This window comes from Lonchura striata, chromosome 3 (assembly GCF_046129695.1).
Source record: "Lonchura striata isolate bLonStr1 chromosome 3, bLonStr1.mat, whole genome shotgun sequence".
Lineage (NCBI taxonomy): Eukaryota > Metazoa > Chordata > Aves > Passeriformes > Estrildidae > Lonchura > Lonchura striata.
This window is the reverse complement of record NC_134605.1, coordinates 83,223,186-83,243,712: the sequence shown is the minus strand read 5'-3', so window position 1 is coordinate 83,243,712 and position 20,527 is coordinate 83,223,186. Positions and strand designations below refer to the sequence as shown.

The window sequence follows — 20,527 nt, the reverse complement described above, 5'->3', positions numbered from 1 at the left end:
CAGGGGTAAACAGGGAGGGTTCCCCCTCCCTGCGGGTTTCTCCCAGCCGCAGCCCCGCTCGTCCCGGAGCCCGAGCGCCGCGGCCCCGCCGCACCGGGACCATCCGTGGTGCCGGAGCGCCCCCCGGTGGCGGCGCCGGGCAGGAGCGGCGGCCGACAGACCGACGGTCCGTCTGTCCGCCCGCCGAGGCTGCCTGGGCCCCGGGGCTGTGGGGCGAGATGGAAAACAGGGCCAGGAAAGGCGGAGAGAGGGAGAGATGGGGCCACGCCTCAGCGCAGAGCTTGGGACCCCGCTCGGAGCGGCCGGGGGCACTCCGGGACCGACGTGACCGGCAGCGTCATGGCGGGGTTTCGAGCCGGGGGGGAAGTGACCGATAGCGGAGATTAATATTTTATCAGAGGAACGCTCCTGGGCACTTTTCCGCAGGACTGGGAGATCAAGGACCTGCCGGCAGGAGGACTTGTGTCTCCTGAGCTTCATTTCTGCAACAGACCCGTCATCTACGCAAGAACCCAAATGCTGAAAAGAAAGTGATAACCAGAAGATATGTGCTGACATTTCCTGACGCTCTGGGACACGGCACAGTCTCAGCTGTCTGGTATTGATAGAATGCACTTTCCAAAAGCAACATCTCCTCTGCTGATAAAACTCTTGACCTATTAAACCCCCTTGCCCAGCTGCTGAGCTGGATTTTCTCTTTTGGCATCTTTTTGGCATGGGGAACTGGATTTCTTCCTATTCAGGTCTGATATGGAAAAGCAATATTTCTGAGAAATAATACATTTTAAAAATTTTATTTCCCTGAATGAACTCACCAACAACATGACTATAAATGTCATGTGGAAAATAGTTTCATTAACAATGGACATCAGGGAATACAATGAAATATCCTTCCACAGGAAGTGAATTAATGCAAATGAGGTGTTTTTATCACTTGTGCACTACAACAGTATTTTTTTTACAATATACTGTGGATTTTTTTCATCATAGGATAACCAAGATTTTATCTTAATAGTTAAAAGCAATCAATGTAAAAAATGAAGCTGGAAGAAAATATTCATTATTCTATGTAAAAGTTAAATCACTCCAAAATATTGTTTTTAAATGTTTAAATAATTTGGTGTATTGGTACAATTGGATTTACATTAGTGGAGACTTTGAAAGCAAGGGGTCTCTCAGGTCTGCAAGAATCTCATATACTCTCCCTCACAGACCTAGATGCTGCTGAGGGGAGTATCTCCCCTTCCTCTCAGCTGACCAGTTTTGCTTAATTTCTTTGTGAAAAATAAGATTCAGAGCTGGCAAGAGGAAACAATTGACTCCAAGGGCAGCAGGATTTTGTTGTCATCCTTAACTCCTTATTCTAACTCTTCTATCCATGATTCTCCTAAGATCATTTATGTGCAAAATATACCAACAAATTGCATTTAGAGTGTGTGCTTCCATATATCACAGTAATTAAATGGGTTGTTTTCAATCAGCACTGTTGCTATGTACATTCATAGTCTGAGTACACAGTATGTGATGCAGAAGGCATTTCTGAAATGCATAAACATTTACTAACACTCTCCTGTCTGCTTGTTTTTTAGACAAGTGTTAAACACATTATGACCATTGCACTCCAACTCCACAATTTTGTTTGCTATCTAATCTGAACACACTAAAACAGTGTTTTAATTTAAATACAAAACTCAACATTTAATTTCATATTTATACTTTTAATAATATTTTCCATTTCTGGTGTAGGTGTCTAATAGTAATATTGCAGGAAAACAGGAATTTCTTACAAATTTTTAAATGGTTTTTGATCTAAAGTAATTCAGGAAACTTTGTCTTTCTGACACCTCTTTTTTTTTTTTTTTTTTTTTTTTTTTTTTTTTTTTTTTTGGTTACTTCAAACTGCATTGCCAGGGCAGAATAACACTGTATATTCTGCACTTCAGCACTGTAAACTTTGAATATCATTTCCATGTGGCTATCACACTAGATTTGGCCTCTGTTTTGTCCTGACAGTTAGTTGCATCTGCTTTACATATGAATATGGTAAATGCATTATTCATATGTATATATGCATTTGAGTATATGTTTTGCACAGAGGAAGAATAAAAAAAAAAAAGCGTCATCTCTTTGAACATCAAACAATATATAGATTAAGCATTAAGTGTTGTTATACAAGCAAAATTGTGCTGCTGCCAGTGACTTGCAGTCAGTAGAGTACATCTGCCCAGGAAGTACTTTGCTGGTCAGTCTATCATTACATCACTACACTGCATAATGGACAGCCTTCCCAGTATATTTTCTATTCCCTATTAAATCAGTCATAAGACTAATATTGCACAGGAGTATATCTGCACTCATAAAATCCAGAAGGACAAAACACATTAAACTGCTTCCACCAGGCTCTTCCTTATATGTGAGATTTCCAGTCAATGGCAGAAGAAAAACTCAGTCTGGTGTTTGTTTATTTGGATAAGTTCATTTCAGAGCTGGAATTCAGAGAGCAGAACTAGTCTGACCTCTCATAATGAGAATTGGCTTCTTATATTAGCAGTGTCCAGAGAGGATTTGTTCTATTCGAAATTTGCTCATTCAGTGGAACAACTACAGAAGCAGCATCCCTGGAAAGTGTGACAGCCATGAAATAATTATCTGCCTTACCAGGTATGTTTTCCTTAGCAACTATTTATTTCTCTAATTTGTGTAATTGTTTTTTCCCATCATGTAATGTTCTGAAAGTTAATTATTGTGGCTCCAGATAAGTAGAACTGGAAAAGCAAATAAATCTTTCAAAAGCAGAGTTATAAATAGAAAGAAGCTGGTATTTAGTGGAGTTTGAGAGTCTGAGAAAGTCCAGTTAATTTGTAGGCAGTAAGTTTTTAAAAAATATAGAACTTTAATACTAAAATCGGAAAAAATAGATGCAATGATCTTATAGTCCTATATATATATACACAAACACACTTTATATTGTAACATTTCTAAATAAAGTTGTTTTCTTTCAAAGATGCTCGTTCATTATTTCATGACAGAGTCCTGATCTGTTCAGGAAGCACTCCTCTATGAAACCAGTACAAAACTTGATTAAAGAGGACAGGAAAATAAATTGAGGTCAGTGACTGCATATTTTTCAGGTATCCCTGTATGTTTTAATGTAATTGTTCCTGTCACAGCAATGGACTGGCCACAAAGAATTGTGAATGCAGATCTAAGCAGACATCTTCATATAGCTGAGGGTTTATTGGTGAAACAATGATGGTTCACTGAGAAAACCCATAATTTTGAAAAATTAAAATGTTTTTAGAAATCACTAGCCACTAGCTGCCACTTGCAGAACATTATAATACAGTGCTCACTGAGTACCTAATTGGATTCAACATTTGTTGAAGGGTCAATATCCATGGGTTTCCCCATATTTGGTAGGACTTCAACTATTGCAAAGTAATTTCTTCCTATGAAGAAGCTCTCAATATTAATCAGCAACAAATGATGAAATGGTGCAGTGCCAAGCTCTGAACAGGAGCATTTTGATAATTCTTCTTAGTACTTATATATTAAAAACATCAGAATCTATTAGGACAGCAGGGTCTGTTTAGGTGGTGAGTAGTCATATGGAGAAGATGAGCTTGTGTTTGAGTGGGCAAAGTATTCAAAGCTGCAGAAAGTTCAGGTTGCATTAGATAATGAGTGACCTGATCCTTTTGTTGCAGACAGTGGAATAATTAATGATGGGGGGGGTGGAATTTTAAGACTCAATACCTTGTCATTAGGCCAGCTGCTGATGCTGGCCTCCTCTCCTCCACAGACACAAATGGCATGGATGTGGTGATTCCTCTGACTGAGGAGCAGGTTGGAGGAAAGCTGTCCAGGGGGAATAATCAGCTGCTGCTGCACTCTATCCCAATGTGTATCTTTCCAAGAAGGTCTAGAGGATGTGAAGGTCAAGCCCAAATCCTCAGTTCAGCATGACAAACATTCAAAACTTTAAGCATTCTTACAAGTGAATCTGATGTGAATGCACAGAACCATAGTAAATGAGGCTGGAAAAGATCCCTAGAGGCCATTTAGTACATGACCTGTTGTTTCAAGTACCCCAGGACTTCAAAGAGAAATTCTCCATATCGTACTTAGTACTAACAGCATACTTTGGGGAGCTGTTTTGTAGCAGCTGACAATAGATAATAGCTTGTTCTAGGTGGGTTGCAAGTTGTCCAGAATATGACTATAAGTCCAGCCATCAGAAATAAAAAAATACAACTACACTGGAGAAGCCAGTATCTTTGGATTGGAGAATCATAAAATGGTATGGGTTGGAAGGAACCTTAAGGATCAAGTTCCAACCCTCTTGATTCCATAAAAATAGCCTTGGTTTATTGTGAAAAAATTGCTTGCTTAACTGGCATGTCTGCAAACTCTCAGAGAGCAAAGAAGGCAGACTGGGAGAATCCTTCTTGTATGTGACTGTCAGAGGTACAGATCCCACCAGTCTTGCTAAAACCCCTTTACAGTTACAGTATGTCTGTACATGATAGTCACATAATTTTTTTAACAATTTCTAAACTTTGTGGGAGGTGGACTCCATGGTCACCACCATCCCTGCTCCCCACTCCCCCAGCTTCTCCATCTGAGTTTCTTCATATTCAAACTGGCAGACTGTGGCATTCATCAGTTTTCTCCTCTGCAAAAGAAAGAGCACCAGAGGCAAAACTTGGGCTAGAACACAGCTAGGGAATGCACCAGGCCTAAGGAGCTGGATAGCCTAAATTATATATACTTTCCTGAGACATACCATCTGGGGATCTCATCTGCATGTCACCTATCACAGATATTGATGGACTCTTGGAAACTTTGAGGGTTTGTGGAAAAAAGAGTCAGGCAAGAGTTTAGCTCAAAGGCATTAAAAGCACAGCCTAGGTATCACCTGTCACAACATTTATGAACTCCACATAAGCCAGCTTTGAAAAGAAAACCTTTTTCTTTTGCAAAAGTCATAATTGGCAAGTGACTAAGGATGAAAATACATGGACCAAAACACTGCAGATCTAAATCAGTACTTCTTAATGCAGCCTTGTGGCTGCTGCTTCCCAGTATGTTGAATATGGACAGTTCCAAATACCAGAACACAAGATTTATTTGGATTATAAATAGATGTTGCCCTGTGCTTCAGTATCTCTATTGTGTAAACAGAAAACTATTGGCTTTTGTTTCTACTTTTAAAGGTTACTTGAAAACTTCCATGTACTCTTCGCTAACAGCCTTTTTTACCTGCCGGAGTTGAGTCTCTCACTTGGGTATCAACACCTCTACAGCTTGCTGAGAGGTTCCACTTGAAGCTGTTAAAATGTCTCCTCTCATGTTGCCCTTTCCTCCAATCTCTTGGATGCTCTCCAGCTGGACTCGCTACTCTGTTAGCTTTTAGTCAGTCCAATTTAGTGAACATATCTTTGGTTTGGCATTGTCTTGATTTCTGCATGTATTTTTCATCCAGAGAAATGTGTTTGCTACTAGTTCCAGTGTTTCCTATTTGTTTAACAAAAATTAAAAATAAATAAATGAATTAATTTATCTGCTTAGGATTTTTAAATAGGCTTTTGTCAAATCTGACCTGTTGTTCCTTTGCCCTCTGCCCAGTGCCCTTTGAAATGTATTTAGGGGATTTCCTGTTTAAGGCACATCACAACACGGGGTTTTACTACATCATTAGATTCTTCCCCAGTTAAGAACAGCTGCTGCTACTCCCTTTATGCCAGGAGTAGCTTTTGGGACCTTATTTTCTAATAAAAACCCTGAGGTCAGCTTTTCTAACCTCTGGAGTGATTGAGAAGGCAGACAGAAGATGTGTACTCCTTGACACAGGCCTCACTATTGCAGCTTTGCCCTTCAGGAACATTGGCTGTGCCCACTGCTCTGTCTTGCATGGCCAGCTCAGGTGGCATTTGGCTCTGGGTCACGGTACATTACATGCCTACACATGAACCCAGCATCTAAACTTCTGCAGTGGCTGATAAAGACCTGAGTTACTGAACTCAGCAGTGCCTGAGAAGTTTGGCCACCCACCATCCATGGGGTTTGGATCAGTTTCTATCACAGTGGGCTCTAGAGCCATCTGCAATGTTCTGCAGCATCAGAGATCTTTTGTGAGCTGTCAGCTACAGACAAGGACCCCCATATGCTGACACATCTCAAACTGTTCTGGACCACCCAGGAGGCAAAGGCAAGCCCTCGGTGCTGTTTTGGGTGTTACAGGTCTCCTGATAGTTCCCCTTTGCTGTAGTGCAAGTGTATGAGTCTTCTGCAGCTCCTCTCTTGGATTTGCCAGCCCCAAGCAAATGCCTCAGGTGTAATTTGAAATGGTGTTGGGCACCCCAGTTCAGGCACTGGATTAAGCACTTTTACTTTCCATCTCTGGTACATTAGCCAGTGAAGTCTTCTGCTGGTGCAAATCTTTGTAGTCTACTCATGTAAATATCTGTTTACCAGGAACCAGAATAAGATCGGTAAATGGGCCTGCAGTTGATCAAAAGATGTGATTTTCAGGTCCTATTCATCTGTTTTTCTGCTTTTGGATCTCAGACCCAAACAAAGAGGTACAGATTGAGACAGAGATTCTTGCCTAGCTCTGCAAAATATATCATATACAGACCAGCCATGGTGTTGAGGTCTATCCTGCACCACAACCGCCTTGCGACTTTGTTTCAGAAACTGCATTTACACCCCACAATTAATCAAGATGGGGAAACCAAAAGTTGTGGTTCTCCTCTTCTTTCCCCAGAAATCTGCTCATACATTTGAGCACTGTTTCCAGAAATAATAACATATTTCCTTGTTGTTATAAGACATTTTTCTATTTTATTATTTTAATAGAAGATAATTTCTTGATATTGCTTTTCTGAAAAATCAGGCTATTTATGTAAATGTCAGAGTATGGATTTAGCAGTCTAAGTTTAAGCATTTCTTTCTGAAAATCTCAGCCAAAGGGAGGTGGGCTAATATCCCATGCACTGCACTCCAGCTCTGTGGCACAGTGATCCCAGTGCAATGTTCCACACAGAGCACTTATTAGCACACCACACTATATTTAGCAAAATGTGCCCGCTGCTCCTAAGAGATGACTGAATAAACCTTGATAACACAGTTGGCCTGACTCCTGTGGGACTTGTAACTGCCCACTGAGCAATAGAGATCATTATAATGTTTTAATCATATAATTCCCTTTTGCACAGTGCTATGATAGATAAGATTGAGTGTGTGTCAGCCTTTCCATTATAAACTTCAGGACCCAGAACATTAGTCATCCAGAGTAAGTGCTCATGCTGAGATGAAACAATGTAGAACTATTTTTATATTACATAAACATATATAACTCAATTATTATTAAAAACATACTAGTAACTTAAAGGTCCTACCAGAATCACAAGCTTCTCCTTGGAACCCTGTAGGAACAGTTATTCAGAGCAAACTGTCTCAATATCTGCAATAAAGTGTAACAGTACTGAATCTCCCTCTCTCTCTCTTTTATTCCCAAAAGCATTTCCAAATATCTATGAATCACGTTACAGTCCCATTGATGAGGATGATACCATAAAATTTACGTAGAAACTGCTAGAAGAATCCTAATCTGTAATAAGGAACATTTTGGATAGGTCATGTACTTCAGATCCTGCACAGCCCAGATTTCCTGGCTAAAAGGGAAAACTTTCATGGAAAAATAAGACAGCTCTTTAAAAGTATTTAATTTTTTTTCCTGCTATTTCAGATATTGTTAAAACTGGACTATGGCTCTTTGGGCCTGAGAAGTCCTCTACAAAATGTTTAACTCAATTAGTACATTTTAACATTGAACGTCTTACTGTTGAAGGAAAACATTCTTCTGCTGCTCCTGGTGAAATCACAAGGAACTGTATCTCTAGGTGAACTTCACAGGCAGCCTCAAGAGAGCTATTCCACAATATATCTCTAAGGTAAAGGCTACAATTTTATTAGATTGACACTCTACTTCTCTCTTATTTTACAACTCTGTTAGCAGTCAAAGGTTGTTCACAGAGGAGAGTGCTTATGCTAAAATATGCTTTTAAAGCAATACTGTGAACTTGTTAATTTCATACTTAGTTTGCAACAATTCTTTTTAGGAAACCTTAACTTAGGTAACTTTAAAACTCCAAGCCTCCTGTGGTCTTTTTCATTGCAACTCCTTCCATGTTCTTGTGTACATAAAGCTTAAATATTACTGAATCTTACCTCATCATCACTTTCTAACTTATTTCCATGCCCACCAGACAGCGTCTTGCCTTTTCTTGTAGAGAGCAGAGACCCAGCAAGGAAAGGGATTCATTCATTTTCATGAATGAAAATAGTAACGTGAGTTAATAAAATAATAAAAGAATGAAATACCACAGAGGCAGAAGGACGATGAAAAGATTGCACCTGATAAACCAGACTGAAGTGGCAAAAGATCCTTATGTTTCAGAAAGTTCACACTTGTGGCTTGGGAACTCAAAGAAACACATAAGCAAAGGACAAATTCATCTCTTTGGCAGTTTTCTCTAGGGCTCAGCAGACTATATATAATGGGAGTGAATGTTCTGAGAACTTAATGAGCTGTATACGGACACTGGTTTTCTCTGAGGATCTAAACTCAGAACTGCCTGACTGGGGGCTCAGTGGGATAACCCTTTCCTTCAAGTACCTCCCCAGCCCCCTGAGAATGAATTTGGCTTGTCACAACATTTATAAACAAGAATCCCAGCCAACGACCACTTTTGACAAGGATGCATATTTTTGAGGCAATAGGTAAAAGTGTGCTTTTAGTTCTAGATGTGTTTTGGGGGAGGCTGTGATCAGTTAGTCTAATGGAAAACCTATGAATAATCTCTTCAAAAACTCTTCAAAAATACTGAGGCAAGACCAAAACATGCATCACAGACTGTATGTGTTGCTCTCTGAGTTTGAAGACTTGGATATAGGCTGGACTTGATGCTCTCAAAAGTCTTTTCCAACCTAGTCAATCCTCTGATTCTGTGAATACTTACATTCAGAAAAACTACAGTCCAGCCAAGAGTCTCCTCAGGTGGTGTTTCTGAACAAGCCATTATTTTTACAGCAGAATTAACTGAGTACTGAAAAAATAAGTGGAAAGGCTCAGACAAGTTAGATTAGAGAAGGTGGTGTTTATTGCTAAAAGGAACTTCTTTAAAAAAATAATCGCACAAGCATGCACATGAAAAGATACATTAGTTCTGACTTACTCATCCCCTAAATACCTTATTTAGGGTCAAGTCAGGTTGATCAGATTGATTTTGCCTCTGAAAGTCTGATTCACCCTAGCAACTGTGAAGGTTAATCTCCAGCTCTGATATTGAAAATAATTGAGAAAGAATGGGAGAGTAAGGAGTGACAGCATAGTAAGAAAAAAAAATTCATCATGGTTTCTTATAGTTCAAAGCAGTGATAGCTAAGGTGAGCAACATTAGAAAAGTGATATTTTTACTCTGGGATCTGGAAAAAGAAAAAAACAAGAAGTACAATGAAGATCATATACTTAGATATCTCCCTGGGGTTTTCTTTTTACTTCAGAGAGTTTCTGAACTTTTTCACTGTGTCTTTTAGGAAGTCAGTGCGGTGTTATTGTGGTAGTATTAGTACTCAGACTTTTACTGGGGAAATTTTTGTATGTGTCAGGCTAATTGGATGTATAAGTGTATTCAGCAGCCAAGAAAATGTAGCCCAGGGCACCATTCTAAGAGTTGATATACTGAGCTACCTTCCATATGGAGAAAGTAAAACATGGTCTGTACATCTGGAGTCTCAGAAAGGATTATGGAACTTGGAAATGCAGTACTGAGGATTTAATTTCTTGTTTCATCTGATTATTATTTGAATATTAATTTCTCTTACAGTGGCATGAAGAATTATTTTTTTTCATTTTGACAAAGCTGGCAGGAAGCCCATGCCTTCACATCAGTGACCATTTTATTCCTTTATAGTTACAACATTTTTCACATTAGCAAGGAGTAATGGATGTTGCTACTCATATAATACCCATAGGGAGACTGAAGTTAAGATCTTCAGATATTTTAGCAATAGAGAAGAATCATAGCTCTCTTTTTGTATTTTCCTAGAGAGAGACAATATTTGGTCAATACAGGCACCCAGTTTACCTCTCACAATTCGTGATGTGGTTGAGCCTGCAATGAAATCCATGTATAATACTGCACAGCAGATGGGAATTTCGCCGCTCGTGTTCTAATGCAGTCCCATAAACTGGTGCTGAGCAGCTGGCGGTGGGTTTTGTTTGGTTGCCTCCTGCTCTGCAGCAGCAGAGCTCCCGGAGCGCCGGCAGCCCGGCACACGGCGGATCGCGGACGCCTCCCCGTGAGCGCCCGCACCGCACAGCGCGGCCCTGGCACTGCCGCCCGCTCCAGCTCCAGGGACATATCCCGGGGACACTGCACCCAGCCCTGCCAGAACAAGTTTTCGCCATTTGATATTCATTTAAATAACATTGCAAGGCTCTGACTGTAAACAGTGATTGCTCTTTTTCCTAGCTTGGATTTTAACCCCCATGCCCTTCCTGCTGCCGGCCCCACACCTCACAGCCCGCTGCAGATCCCGGGGACATTGACCCTGAGACACAGCTCAGTGCAAAAACACGAACAGCTGCACGTTCTGCTTTGGTTGCACACACAAACATGTACACACAATTTACTACCTAGCTCATCACAGTTTTTTTTTATAATTTGGACTATTTGAAAAATTACTCCTTTCAAAATTCTTCATAATCCCCGCAGGCAGGAAAATATGTGGGCTTTTTAAACATGTTGATCTTTCCTTACGCTGTCTTCCAGATGTCCATCGCTTGGTCTACATCTTGGGCCACATAACCCTGGCATGTGATGGCAGCAGAAGCCTAACCAGCATTGTACAGACCAGATTGCTTCACATTCAGTGTAGTACAGTTTACTGTGCCGTGGGGTTTCTCTTCTTTGTAGGCATCAGTGTTCATTCCCACTTCCCGAACCTTCTCCCAACAAATCCATCCAGGTATTTCTTATTCCTTTAGTCATGCAGTTGGCCAAAGTCACCTGTGCAGAGAAGCTACCATTGAGGGGTATTCCCCTATTCACCTTTTTTTAAGATTTTTGGTTCTACTAGATAGAGTCCTGAGTACACTCATCCTTCTATTCCAGTTTGCCTCCAGTTAACAAGTATACTTTGGTTCTCCAAGATAGCAACAAAAAATTGGAAACAAACTTAATCCACAAGAGGCTTAAAATAGCACTGTAGTGGGAGGCTAGATGTTTGAGCTTGTTTTTGCATTTTGAAAATTCCACTGTTTCCTTGAGAAACAAAAGGATTGCTTTGATGAAATTGTTTGGGTTTTTTTTAGAAGCCCCATATTTGTTACAGAGTCAACACCAAACTTTGGTCATAATAACCCACAAGTAGCAACTTGACAGGAAAGTTAAAAAAGCATAAATTCTGTTAGAAACACAAAACTGAACTAGGGATGCACAGCTACAATATGTTCCATTATGACTTTCCCCAATAATTGCAATAATTAAGCTGCTAAGAGCCATCACAGTACAAGTGATGTTTATGCCCTGCTGTGTTGTCCCTCCAACAGACTGGAGTCTCCCACGAGGCCCAGGGCTGGTGAATATGAGGCTGCTCCGGTCTATCTATAGACTCATCCACTCAGTCCTCCTGGTCAGGTGAACAGCAACAGACCCCACCACAATGTCATCTGTCCCTGTCCTCCCTTTAATCCTGACCCATAAGCTCCCCGTCAACTCCTCATCCATCCCCAGGCGCAGTTCCATGCACCCTGGCTGGTCATTAACATGGAGGGTAGCACCTCATCTTCCCTGCTGGTCCTTCCATCCCATCGCTTCTCTGTGATGCAGCTGAGACCACAGCCTTGCACGTATAAGCACGTCTCTAAACTCCTCCTGTTCATTCCCTGTAATGTGTGCATTCCCACAGAAGGCACTCGTTTCCCTGATGAGACAGACTTCCTGGCTGGAGTGTCTGTGAGTCCTTTGTGTTGCCCTGCAGGTGCTCCTGCTGACCTGCAATCCCTTTCCTGGTTCTGGGCATCTATGGCTGACATTGGCATCAAACTGAGATGAGGAATGGGATGGACTGTGGCTCTCCTCTGCCAGCAACCCTAGTTTAGAGCAACCTCTTCACCAGCTTGGCAACTCTATGACCAAAAATGCTCACACATAAAAACAGATGATACAGTCCAGACATCCACTACACCACGTAAAAACTGCTTTATTGATTGCAGTTTACATGTTACAATTAACATATGATTCCAATCATTAAGCCAGCTGCTTATAATAAGCTGCCACCACAGTCACATGGGAACTGGACAAAGAGATGTTAGTTGCTGAGGCATCCTCAAATGGAATCAGTTCGGCTTCTTGGGCATTGAAGAGACAAGCAGATAATAAACAGTATACATTGTTCCTGAATTAAGAGACAGAAAAGATATTTTCAGAATAGCATGCAGAATTCCTTTGTAGTCAGCCTTCCAGTTTGTTCCAGAAGAAATACTGAACAATAAGCAGCTGCAATTCAAATAAAATACATTTCCACAGCCATGACTCAATTTTTTTTGGTGATTCATATTTTAGAGGAAAAAAATCCTTAAATACATCTCCACAGGGTGCACAAAAATTAAGAGAAGGGAAAAAAAAGTGGGGAGTGGCACGTCTGTGGAACCTACACAATCATGAAATAACAGTTACTCATTCTTAAAGTAGCTGAACTGAAAATCCATTCGATCAACACATTTAAGTTAGAGGCTATTGCAAAATTAGGTAACAAGCAACATAAAGATTACATATATACAGTATTATGAACATTGGTTATAATTCTGCTAGTTTTCATAGCACATGAAAACTCAGTACACTGAGTATCACTTATCACTAAGAAGAGTCAGGCTAGTGTGAAAACTGGTTCGTGCATGTGCTATAATTATAGTTTACTCCTTTGCAGAATAGATGAAGTAGTTCTGTTTTTCACTAACACCATACATGAAACCTGAAGGAGTATTCAGACCATGGCACTTAGTTTGGGAAAAAGCCATATGAAAATCTAAACCTGGAAAAAGCACAAATGAATACACAATAAGTCCAAACATGTTTTTTTCCTCTCAATATAAACTTTGCATGTTATAAAGAAGAGACTGAAGACATCACATAATTACTTTACAAAGAAAACACCATCCATACTGGAGATTGCACCAAAGAAAATATTTTAATATTAGTGCACTGGAAATTGTACCAAAGCATAAATATTTCAGTATTAGCCTTACCAAGCAGCGTCAGACCTGCAGTGGTTCTATACAACAGAGAATCTTTTGCCCCACCTTTAAGATGCACTGGGAGGCCATTATCCTCCTAATGGAAACAAGTGACAAAAATTAACTATTTATATGCAGTTCTTGCAATATTGTGTTAATATAACTACAGTTACCCAGCAGAATTACTACCCCACATTATCTTTCTGACTCTCAAAAGACACTGAACCTTATTTAGCTCCCACTCTGTCCTGAAAGCTTTCACTCTGCTATCAGTTGATGACTCACTGAGAGAGTACAACAAAGCATGTGCACAGTTCATATCTAAAGCAGTGAGTGGCAGATGCCTGAACACTTCTGACACCAGCCAGACCCTTCAGGTGCACAGGATGTGATTCCCACCCGTAGAAACCTCCCATCCCAGCATAGTCAATCCTTGCTATAGAGAGCAAAAGGGGGAGGAGTCTGTATTGTCACTTGGTGGCATACAGGAAACGGTTTTGCTCCACCCACGTTTCCTCCACCCAAAGTTAAATGAAGCACCAGATCCACGTGATCTTTACCCCCCTCATCAAGATGACACTGCTCTGGATTTCAAGCCAGCCTCCAGTGCTGGTGACCTGCACCCTACCCAAGCTTAACCTGCTGTCCCACAAGAAACAAATGAAAGGAGGAAGATATGCCTATAGATCTCTGCCAGCAGAAACTGAACCTCTGACCCCCCTCCCTTCACCAACATCACCCTCCCATTTCCTTCCCCTTGGCTCACAATGAGCACCGTGCTCCTTACTCAAGTGTCTCAACAAGACTGGCTTTCTCTTTCAGGGGAAAGGAAAACAATAAAAAACTAAAACTATTTAAGTGGGGCTTCTAATATACTTGGTCCCTTTCACTGAGCTAAAGACCAGTTCATCCTCAGTAGGAAGCACCAGCTCCAGGTTGTGGCTCACAGCTGGCATTACTCTCTTGAGTGTTCTCTGCTTTTACTACTTCACTCAGTGGCTGTATCAATCAGGAACAGAGTAACTCAGAAATTATTTTTAAAGATTCAATCATTTTCAAGGAATTAATCCAATCGTTTAAGACCTTTACAGTTTTCATAATTGAGAAATACGGTAATACCACATCCTCATTAAAAATTATGGGTCTCATCTATAAGCTATTGAAAGAGATGTATGATTTTAGGTTTACCTTTTCACTGTATTTTTGTCTTTTCACTCTTTTTCTCTATTTGTTCATTGGACATACTCCCCCATACCAACTAATTTCAGAATACTTTATCTTTGTACCATGCCTAATGCTTACAAGAAACTCCAGTACAAATAATTTCATGGGGTAAAAAAAAAAAAAAACAACTAAGGAATCAACAAGTCAAGAAGGCATGTAAAAATACTCAACCTCTGCAGAAAATAACTGCTAATTGCAAAAGCTCTAGTCATACAACTGATTTTGAGAGCTCTCTTCAGATGTAAAGAGGAGCCCGACCAGGCTTCTTTAGGAAAAAAACATGCAGTTATGACCTACTAAAACCCTGTTAATCTACTAACATTATTCAACTCATTTATTACCTGAAATAGCTTCTGATTCTCAGAAACTCTATTTTCAAGCTGCCTGCGTGAAGCAGTGCTTATGGTTCTCTGGGAAATCCGGCAAAGAGCCTGAAATAAAAGATAAACACTTTTAATAACACTGACATTTTACAGCTCTGTCCACACTGGGTAGAAAATGCTTCTTTAAAAAGATGGAAGTGGGTCAGCAAAAAAGAAAGGCTTCTAAAAACAAACAAATATACAAAACTTCACCAAAACATGCTAGTTTTTAATTCAGTAAAATTTTCAGCAAACTGTGTAAAGAACTGCTTCACTAGCTACCTGAAAAGGAGAAACTTGGAAAAATTACTTTCAGTAAGATACAACAGATTTATTAATCTGGAGCATAACCTTCAGGTTCTCTTTCAGGGGAAATCTCAGCCTCTGTTCCCTTAGACCTCAGTTTTAGGCATCATTTTCTGTGTCTGACTAGTGAAATGGACAGTAGTATTTTTGAAAAATGTGCTTGTGAGGACAAGGAACTCCTGTCACTGCTGCAGTTCACCTAGGAGCCACCAGCACAGGAAACAACCTTCACAGCGCTAAGGAGGCACCTTCATCCCACCACACAGCTTAAATCACCTTGCTGTGTCCTGAGCCGGAATCACTTTCCACAGCCTGATCATATAGGGTAGCCTACCAAAATCAATGACCTATATACAATTCTTTTTAATCTGCCTTTGCTAAATGTCAAGGCTCAAAGTGCGGTAGCTCTAAGCTGCCAGCGGCCTCGGCCTCCTTCAAGCAACACTGCCAACAACACAGCGCTGCCACACAATTGCCGCGGCTGAAAACGCAGCCACAGGGCGAGCAAACATACAGGCGGTGCTGGCTGCAGGGACCAGGCATCTCCTCTCCTCACCCGCTCCAAATAAACACACTACAAAACAGATCTCCTTAGAGGCGAGCTAGGCGCACCGAGCCCCGCGACTCAAGCTTATCCTCTCGAGTCGCCGAAGCTCAGCGCCGCACGGCCCGAGCCCCGACCCCCGCAGGCCAGCGGCGCCGCGGCCGAGCCCCGCGGCCGGGCGGCACCTGAGCGAGCCCCGCACCCCGCCGGCGGCAGCGAGCCGCTCTCCCCGGGCCTCACCCGCACGTTCCGCCACATCGCGGCTCTTGGTCCTGTCACCTCCCGCCGGCAACAAGGGCAGCGGAAGGGGAAGCGGCCCCCCCGCCCGGGGCGGACACACCATAGAGAGCGGCCCGGAGCGCCGCCGCAGAGCCCACAGCGCCCCCGCCGGCCCGGGCGGGCAGCGCGGCGGGCGGGGCCCGGGCTGAGGCCCGGCGCCGGGAAGGAGCAGCGGGGACCGCTCGGAGCGCGCCGGGAGCCCTCGGTGGCCCGCGCCGCACCGCCCCGGCGGGGAACTTGCTGCCGCAGGGCTCTGGGGTTGCCGTCCGCCTCCCTGCGCCTCCAGAGGGCGCTTTGGGAAATCCGTGAAGCGTCCCCCCGAGCTCCTTCATACAGAATTTTAAATCTCCTTGTGCTGAAAAGTTGAATACGTGCACAGGGCGGGATGCGTGTCCCGGGAGAGCAGCACCCTGGGCTGCGCCTGTTCGTATAGACTCGCTGCACATCCCCAGGGGCCGCCACTTCAGGCAAGAATGCCGAGCGAGGCAGAGCCTGGGTCCAACTCAGGGGAGGGGTTCTGGCACCCTTGGGTGGATTGGCATCCTTTGTTGAGCCACTACCCTCGGAAAACCCCAAACTACCCCATGTAGTACCTGCCCAGGCCTCAAGCTCCGTCAGTAGCTGGGATACAGAGTACTCTGCATGTGGGGAAAAAAAAAAAAAAAAAAAAAAAAAAAAAAAAAAATCCAACCAACTTCAGCTTCGTGTTTCACGACGTATAAATCACATAGAGTGAAGAAATGCCGGAACTGTATGAAATACAAACCTACTCGAGTCTCAGGAAATAATGATTTGCCCTTCAAGAAACTACTCTGAGAAGCCTGGGGTTTTTTTCTGCATTGCAGATCGAGCCCCGTAATTGCATCTTCTCATGCTTCAACCTCATGCTGAAAAACTGTCGGGAATGCTCTTTCCTGGATTTGCTGCAGTTGAAGTGCACTTAGTTTTTGGCATTACTATACTTTTGCACTGGTTCCAAACTTCATGATGAACATGTGTCAAACACGACAAATTAGTGCTCAATTCAGTATGAAAATAACAAGGATCATGTTTAACAGCATAACACTTCTCAATCTTATGAGCTGTCCCAAAAAGAAACTAAAAATGCAACGATGAAGAAGCATTTATAGGTACAGCCTCAGCTGTGAGGAATATTAAAAATCTCATTTTGAAAGCACAGTCATGGACAAATAGGTGCTTTAACAAAGGACGGAACTGGCTGCATTATTTAACAAATGGTTTTCAAAACACTGAAGCAGTGCTATCACAGAGTAACACTAAAAATACATTACTACCACTCTAAGACAGATTTCAATTCATTCCTCTTACAGGCTTATGAGTGTATACAATATTTTATTCTGATTTTCATACACTCAGTTGTGTTGAGATACTGGTGAAAGGATCATAATTCACAGATAAATTATTATTTCTGCTGAGTGGGCTACTTTCTGGTATGTCTGAATCTAAATTTCAGGGATATTTTCTGCAAAAATACACTTTATAACAGAAAAGCCATACTTAAGGATTGTCATGTGAGTTAGCTACTGATCAAAGCTACATAATAACTGCTCAGAGCAAGCACAGCTGGTCTCTTCAGCATTGACTAATTCGTGAAGAAATTAAAACTTGAGGGAATGAGAAATGGCAAATTCTCATGGCAAATGCTTTAGGATGAAGATGTTTCATTAGAAACACACTGCTTCTTCCTAACTGAATAGAGCAACTCTTGCATGTATTGCATTGTATAACAAAATTGTTTATCAAAACTCATTGTTGAACAGTTCTTTTTAAGCCAGAAAGAAAGCAGGCCTGTTAATCTAGCTGTTTAGGATTTGTCATGAAAAAGTGTTCTACCTATTCAACCAGAAATACAAGGGTACATAAATCCTGCCAAAGAGGTAACACATATAATTAGGCTCAGTAGGAGACGCTAGGGACAATATTTTCTTCCAAGAATATCACAGTCTAGTCCTTCCCATTTTCATAACAGAACTAATGAGATTAATTACATTCTTGCACCTCTAACAGTAAACATCTCAGCGTTTTATTTTGCAAAATTTGGGTACAGACCTCAGGTAAAAATTCAATTAAATTTGCATATAACTGGTATTTCATTTGCTCAAACTGTTTATATTATATTATCTTTATCCCAGGTCTAGTGAGAAAGAGCTCCTCATACTTCCTTTTAATTTATACTTTTTAAAAAACTTATTGTGCTTCCTAAGTAATTGACCTACACTTTTATTCCTCTTTATTTCATCCCTATGACAAAATTAGAGAGAATTTTCCAGCTTCAGACTTTGTAGCAGCAGTTGATGTAACTCAGGTGGACGGTTGCCGCAGTGTCCACCAAGAGTCTTCTTGGTGCTTCCCTGCTAGCTCCAACACAGCGGCTGCAGGGGCCACCCTTCCATGCTTGGTGTGGAAGAGCAGCTAAAGGTTCCTCGGAAGGAACCAGGAGGAGACAATCCAGGCTGTATAAGTCCAAGGTTTATTGGTAGCTCTGGGGACCTCTTGGCCTCCGGGGGTACAACACTGTAAAGCCCCCGAGGAGACCAGAGCAGCCCCTTTTCTTAGGAGGTGGAAACAAGAGAGGGGTTTGTCTATCCACCAACAGAGGGACAGAGGGGAGGGGAGTAGGACATGAAGTGATTGACAAGCAGGACAACATATCGGGGAGCTGAGGAGGGGGACCCCAGGCCCTTGGCCAGTCACTCAACACCCTTCGTGGAAGCTTCTAAGAGAGAGGGGCTGGAGAGTCGAGTGATAGACAAGGTGCCAGGGAGAGCATATGGGGATTGACAAAGAAATTTCTAGGGATTTGGGAGGAGTGGGGATGGGATTGACATTTAGGGAAGGGGAGACAATTTGGGATGAAACAATAAATTAGGGAAAAACAGGGACAAACCAAATAACACAATACAACAGACAGTATCACTTCACTTTGAAGCACAGGCTAAAGATATTCAGACTGGGAGGCTTATGGAGAGGTAGTTTTTTACTTGAGACTCAGGTCATGTAAGGGCTTGCTAATTCTTATCAGACCATTTCGTAATGGTCTTCAGACTTAATTGATACTGTCAAATAAGATTACACTTCACATGTAGGCAGAGAATGCAATATGGTTGGTGATTGAACATCCTGTGCTAGAAGGGAGGGAATTCTTACATTAAAATATTTCTGGTGCTCTGAGGAAAATATAATACTACTACTAATCAAACAAGTAAAATCCCAAAACTTTTCACAATTGGGCTTTCTGAAAATAAACCTCAGAGTCTATTTTTACACTGCCAGAAGCAGTCTTTTTTATAAACTGGCCACATTGCTAAGAAGCAAAGAAGAATAAAATTGACTTAAATTTTCATAGTTTTTTCTTCTCATTTGAAAGACAGCATTTTGGGTAAGTTGTTAAATACAGACAAGCCTTTTATATGTGTAACGTTTTGGGGTATTGGAGAGGTTTCATGTTGAGTTACTGAATTAAAAAAAACGAAAACAACTTAAGTAATATCAAGGGTAGATTACATTTGCAGGAAAGATAAGAAACCCTTGTCTTGTCACAGGAACTTTGAAGATCGGATTATGTGTTTATGCAATGTTGTCTTCTTCAGCAGTTGCATTCCAGTAAGTAACTTTTTTAATTTACTGTAGGTACCTGATTTAGACTTAAAGTAAGGCATGTGAGAGAAGGGTGCAGTCAACATTTCCTGTGAATACAATCCAGTCAGCCATACTCATTGCCCTATTTGCAGATGTTACTTGACCTACACTCTCATGGCCTTTACTCCCTCAGAGATTTCTATTAAAAAAAGACAATACTTGTAATCTTCAAGGTCTGATATTCATAATTAATCCTTGAAAGATTCCAAGGATCCTCCAAGATCGCAATTGTTATCAACATGACATCCTGACAAATGAGCATGAGTTAAGGAAGAGTTAACAAATATTACCAATATTTTGAATTCTTAAAAGCATTTTAAGGTCCACAGGCACACTGTCCCATGTATTTACTGCTAAAGGATCTTGGAGAACCCACTTAATTGCAATAAAAATCAGACAGCAATTCTTACCCTGGTGCACTTCATTGAGATTGAAGATACACTGGCAGCTATAGTCAGTAAGAAAAAAAAAAAGTAAGGCATTGAAAAATATTACAACGTGAAGACAGAATACTTCTTTTTTAATTTTAAGCACAGCCCAAAAAGCAACCTTTCCCTGTAGAGTTGTGTTTGCACTGTATATCCCCTCATAATGGTTTGTCCTTCCATATCCCCTCTTTGTACCTGTTTGTCCATCCCAGCTTTCCTATCAGTACCTGTATGTCCATCAAACCCCAACCCATCCCTCTGTCTCCTCCCAGGTGATGTGTCCATCACCTGGTGACCCTTCCCCTTTGTCCAGATCCTTCCCCCAGGGTCACAGGGTAACTGGACCCTGGCTGGGACTCCTCCCTATCCCCTCCTCAGTGGTCACTCTGAGGCCTTGCCCCCAGAGAGCCACTCCCAT

At 41.7% G+C, this 20,527-nt stretch overlaps 1 protein-coding gene across 1 annotated transcript; it reads right to left on the bottom strand.

Annotated features, from left to right (window-relative positions):
* Positions 1-12,248: 12,248 nt before the first annotated feature.
* On the bottom strand, positions 12,249-16,097 carry COX7A2 (cytochrome c oxidase subunit 7A2). Its single transcript, XM_021554280.3, has 4 exons — positions 15,983-16,097; positions 14,872-14,961; positions 13,319-13,403; positions 12,249-12,468 (listed from the first exon to the last, which is right to left on the bottom strand). Exons 1-4 carry the CDS (start codon positions 15,998-16,000, stop codon positions 12,410-12,412), a joined length of 252 nt encoding a protein of 83 aa, XP_021409955.1. The 5' UTR covers positions 16,001-16,097; the 3' UTR covers positions 12,249-12,409.
* Positions 16,098-20,527: the final 4,430 nt, after the last annotated feature.

Bases quoted from the DNA above. Each gene is read 5' to 3' on its own strand.
- COX7A2 (XM_021554280.3), bottom strand. The intron at 13,404-14,871 runs GTAATAAATGAG...TGTTTCCATTAG, and splicing joins AGAATCAGAAGCTATTTCAG to GAGGATAATGGCCTCCCAGT. The intron at 12,469-13,318 runs GTAAGGCTAATA...CTCTTAATTCAG, and splicing joins TGCAGGTCTGACGCTGCTTG to GAACAATGTATACTGTTTAT.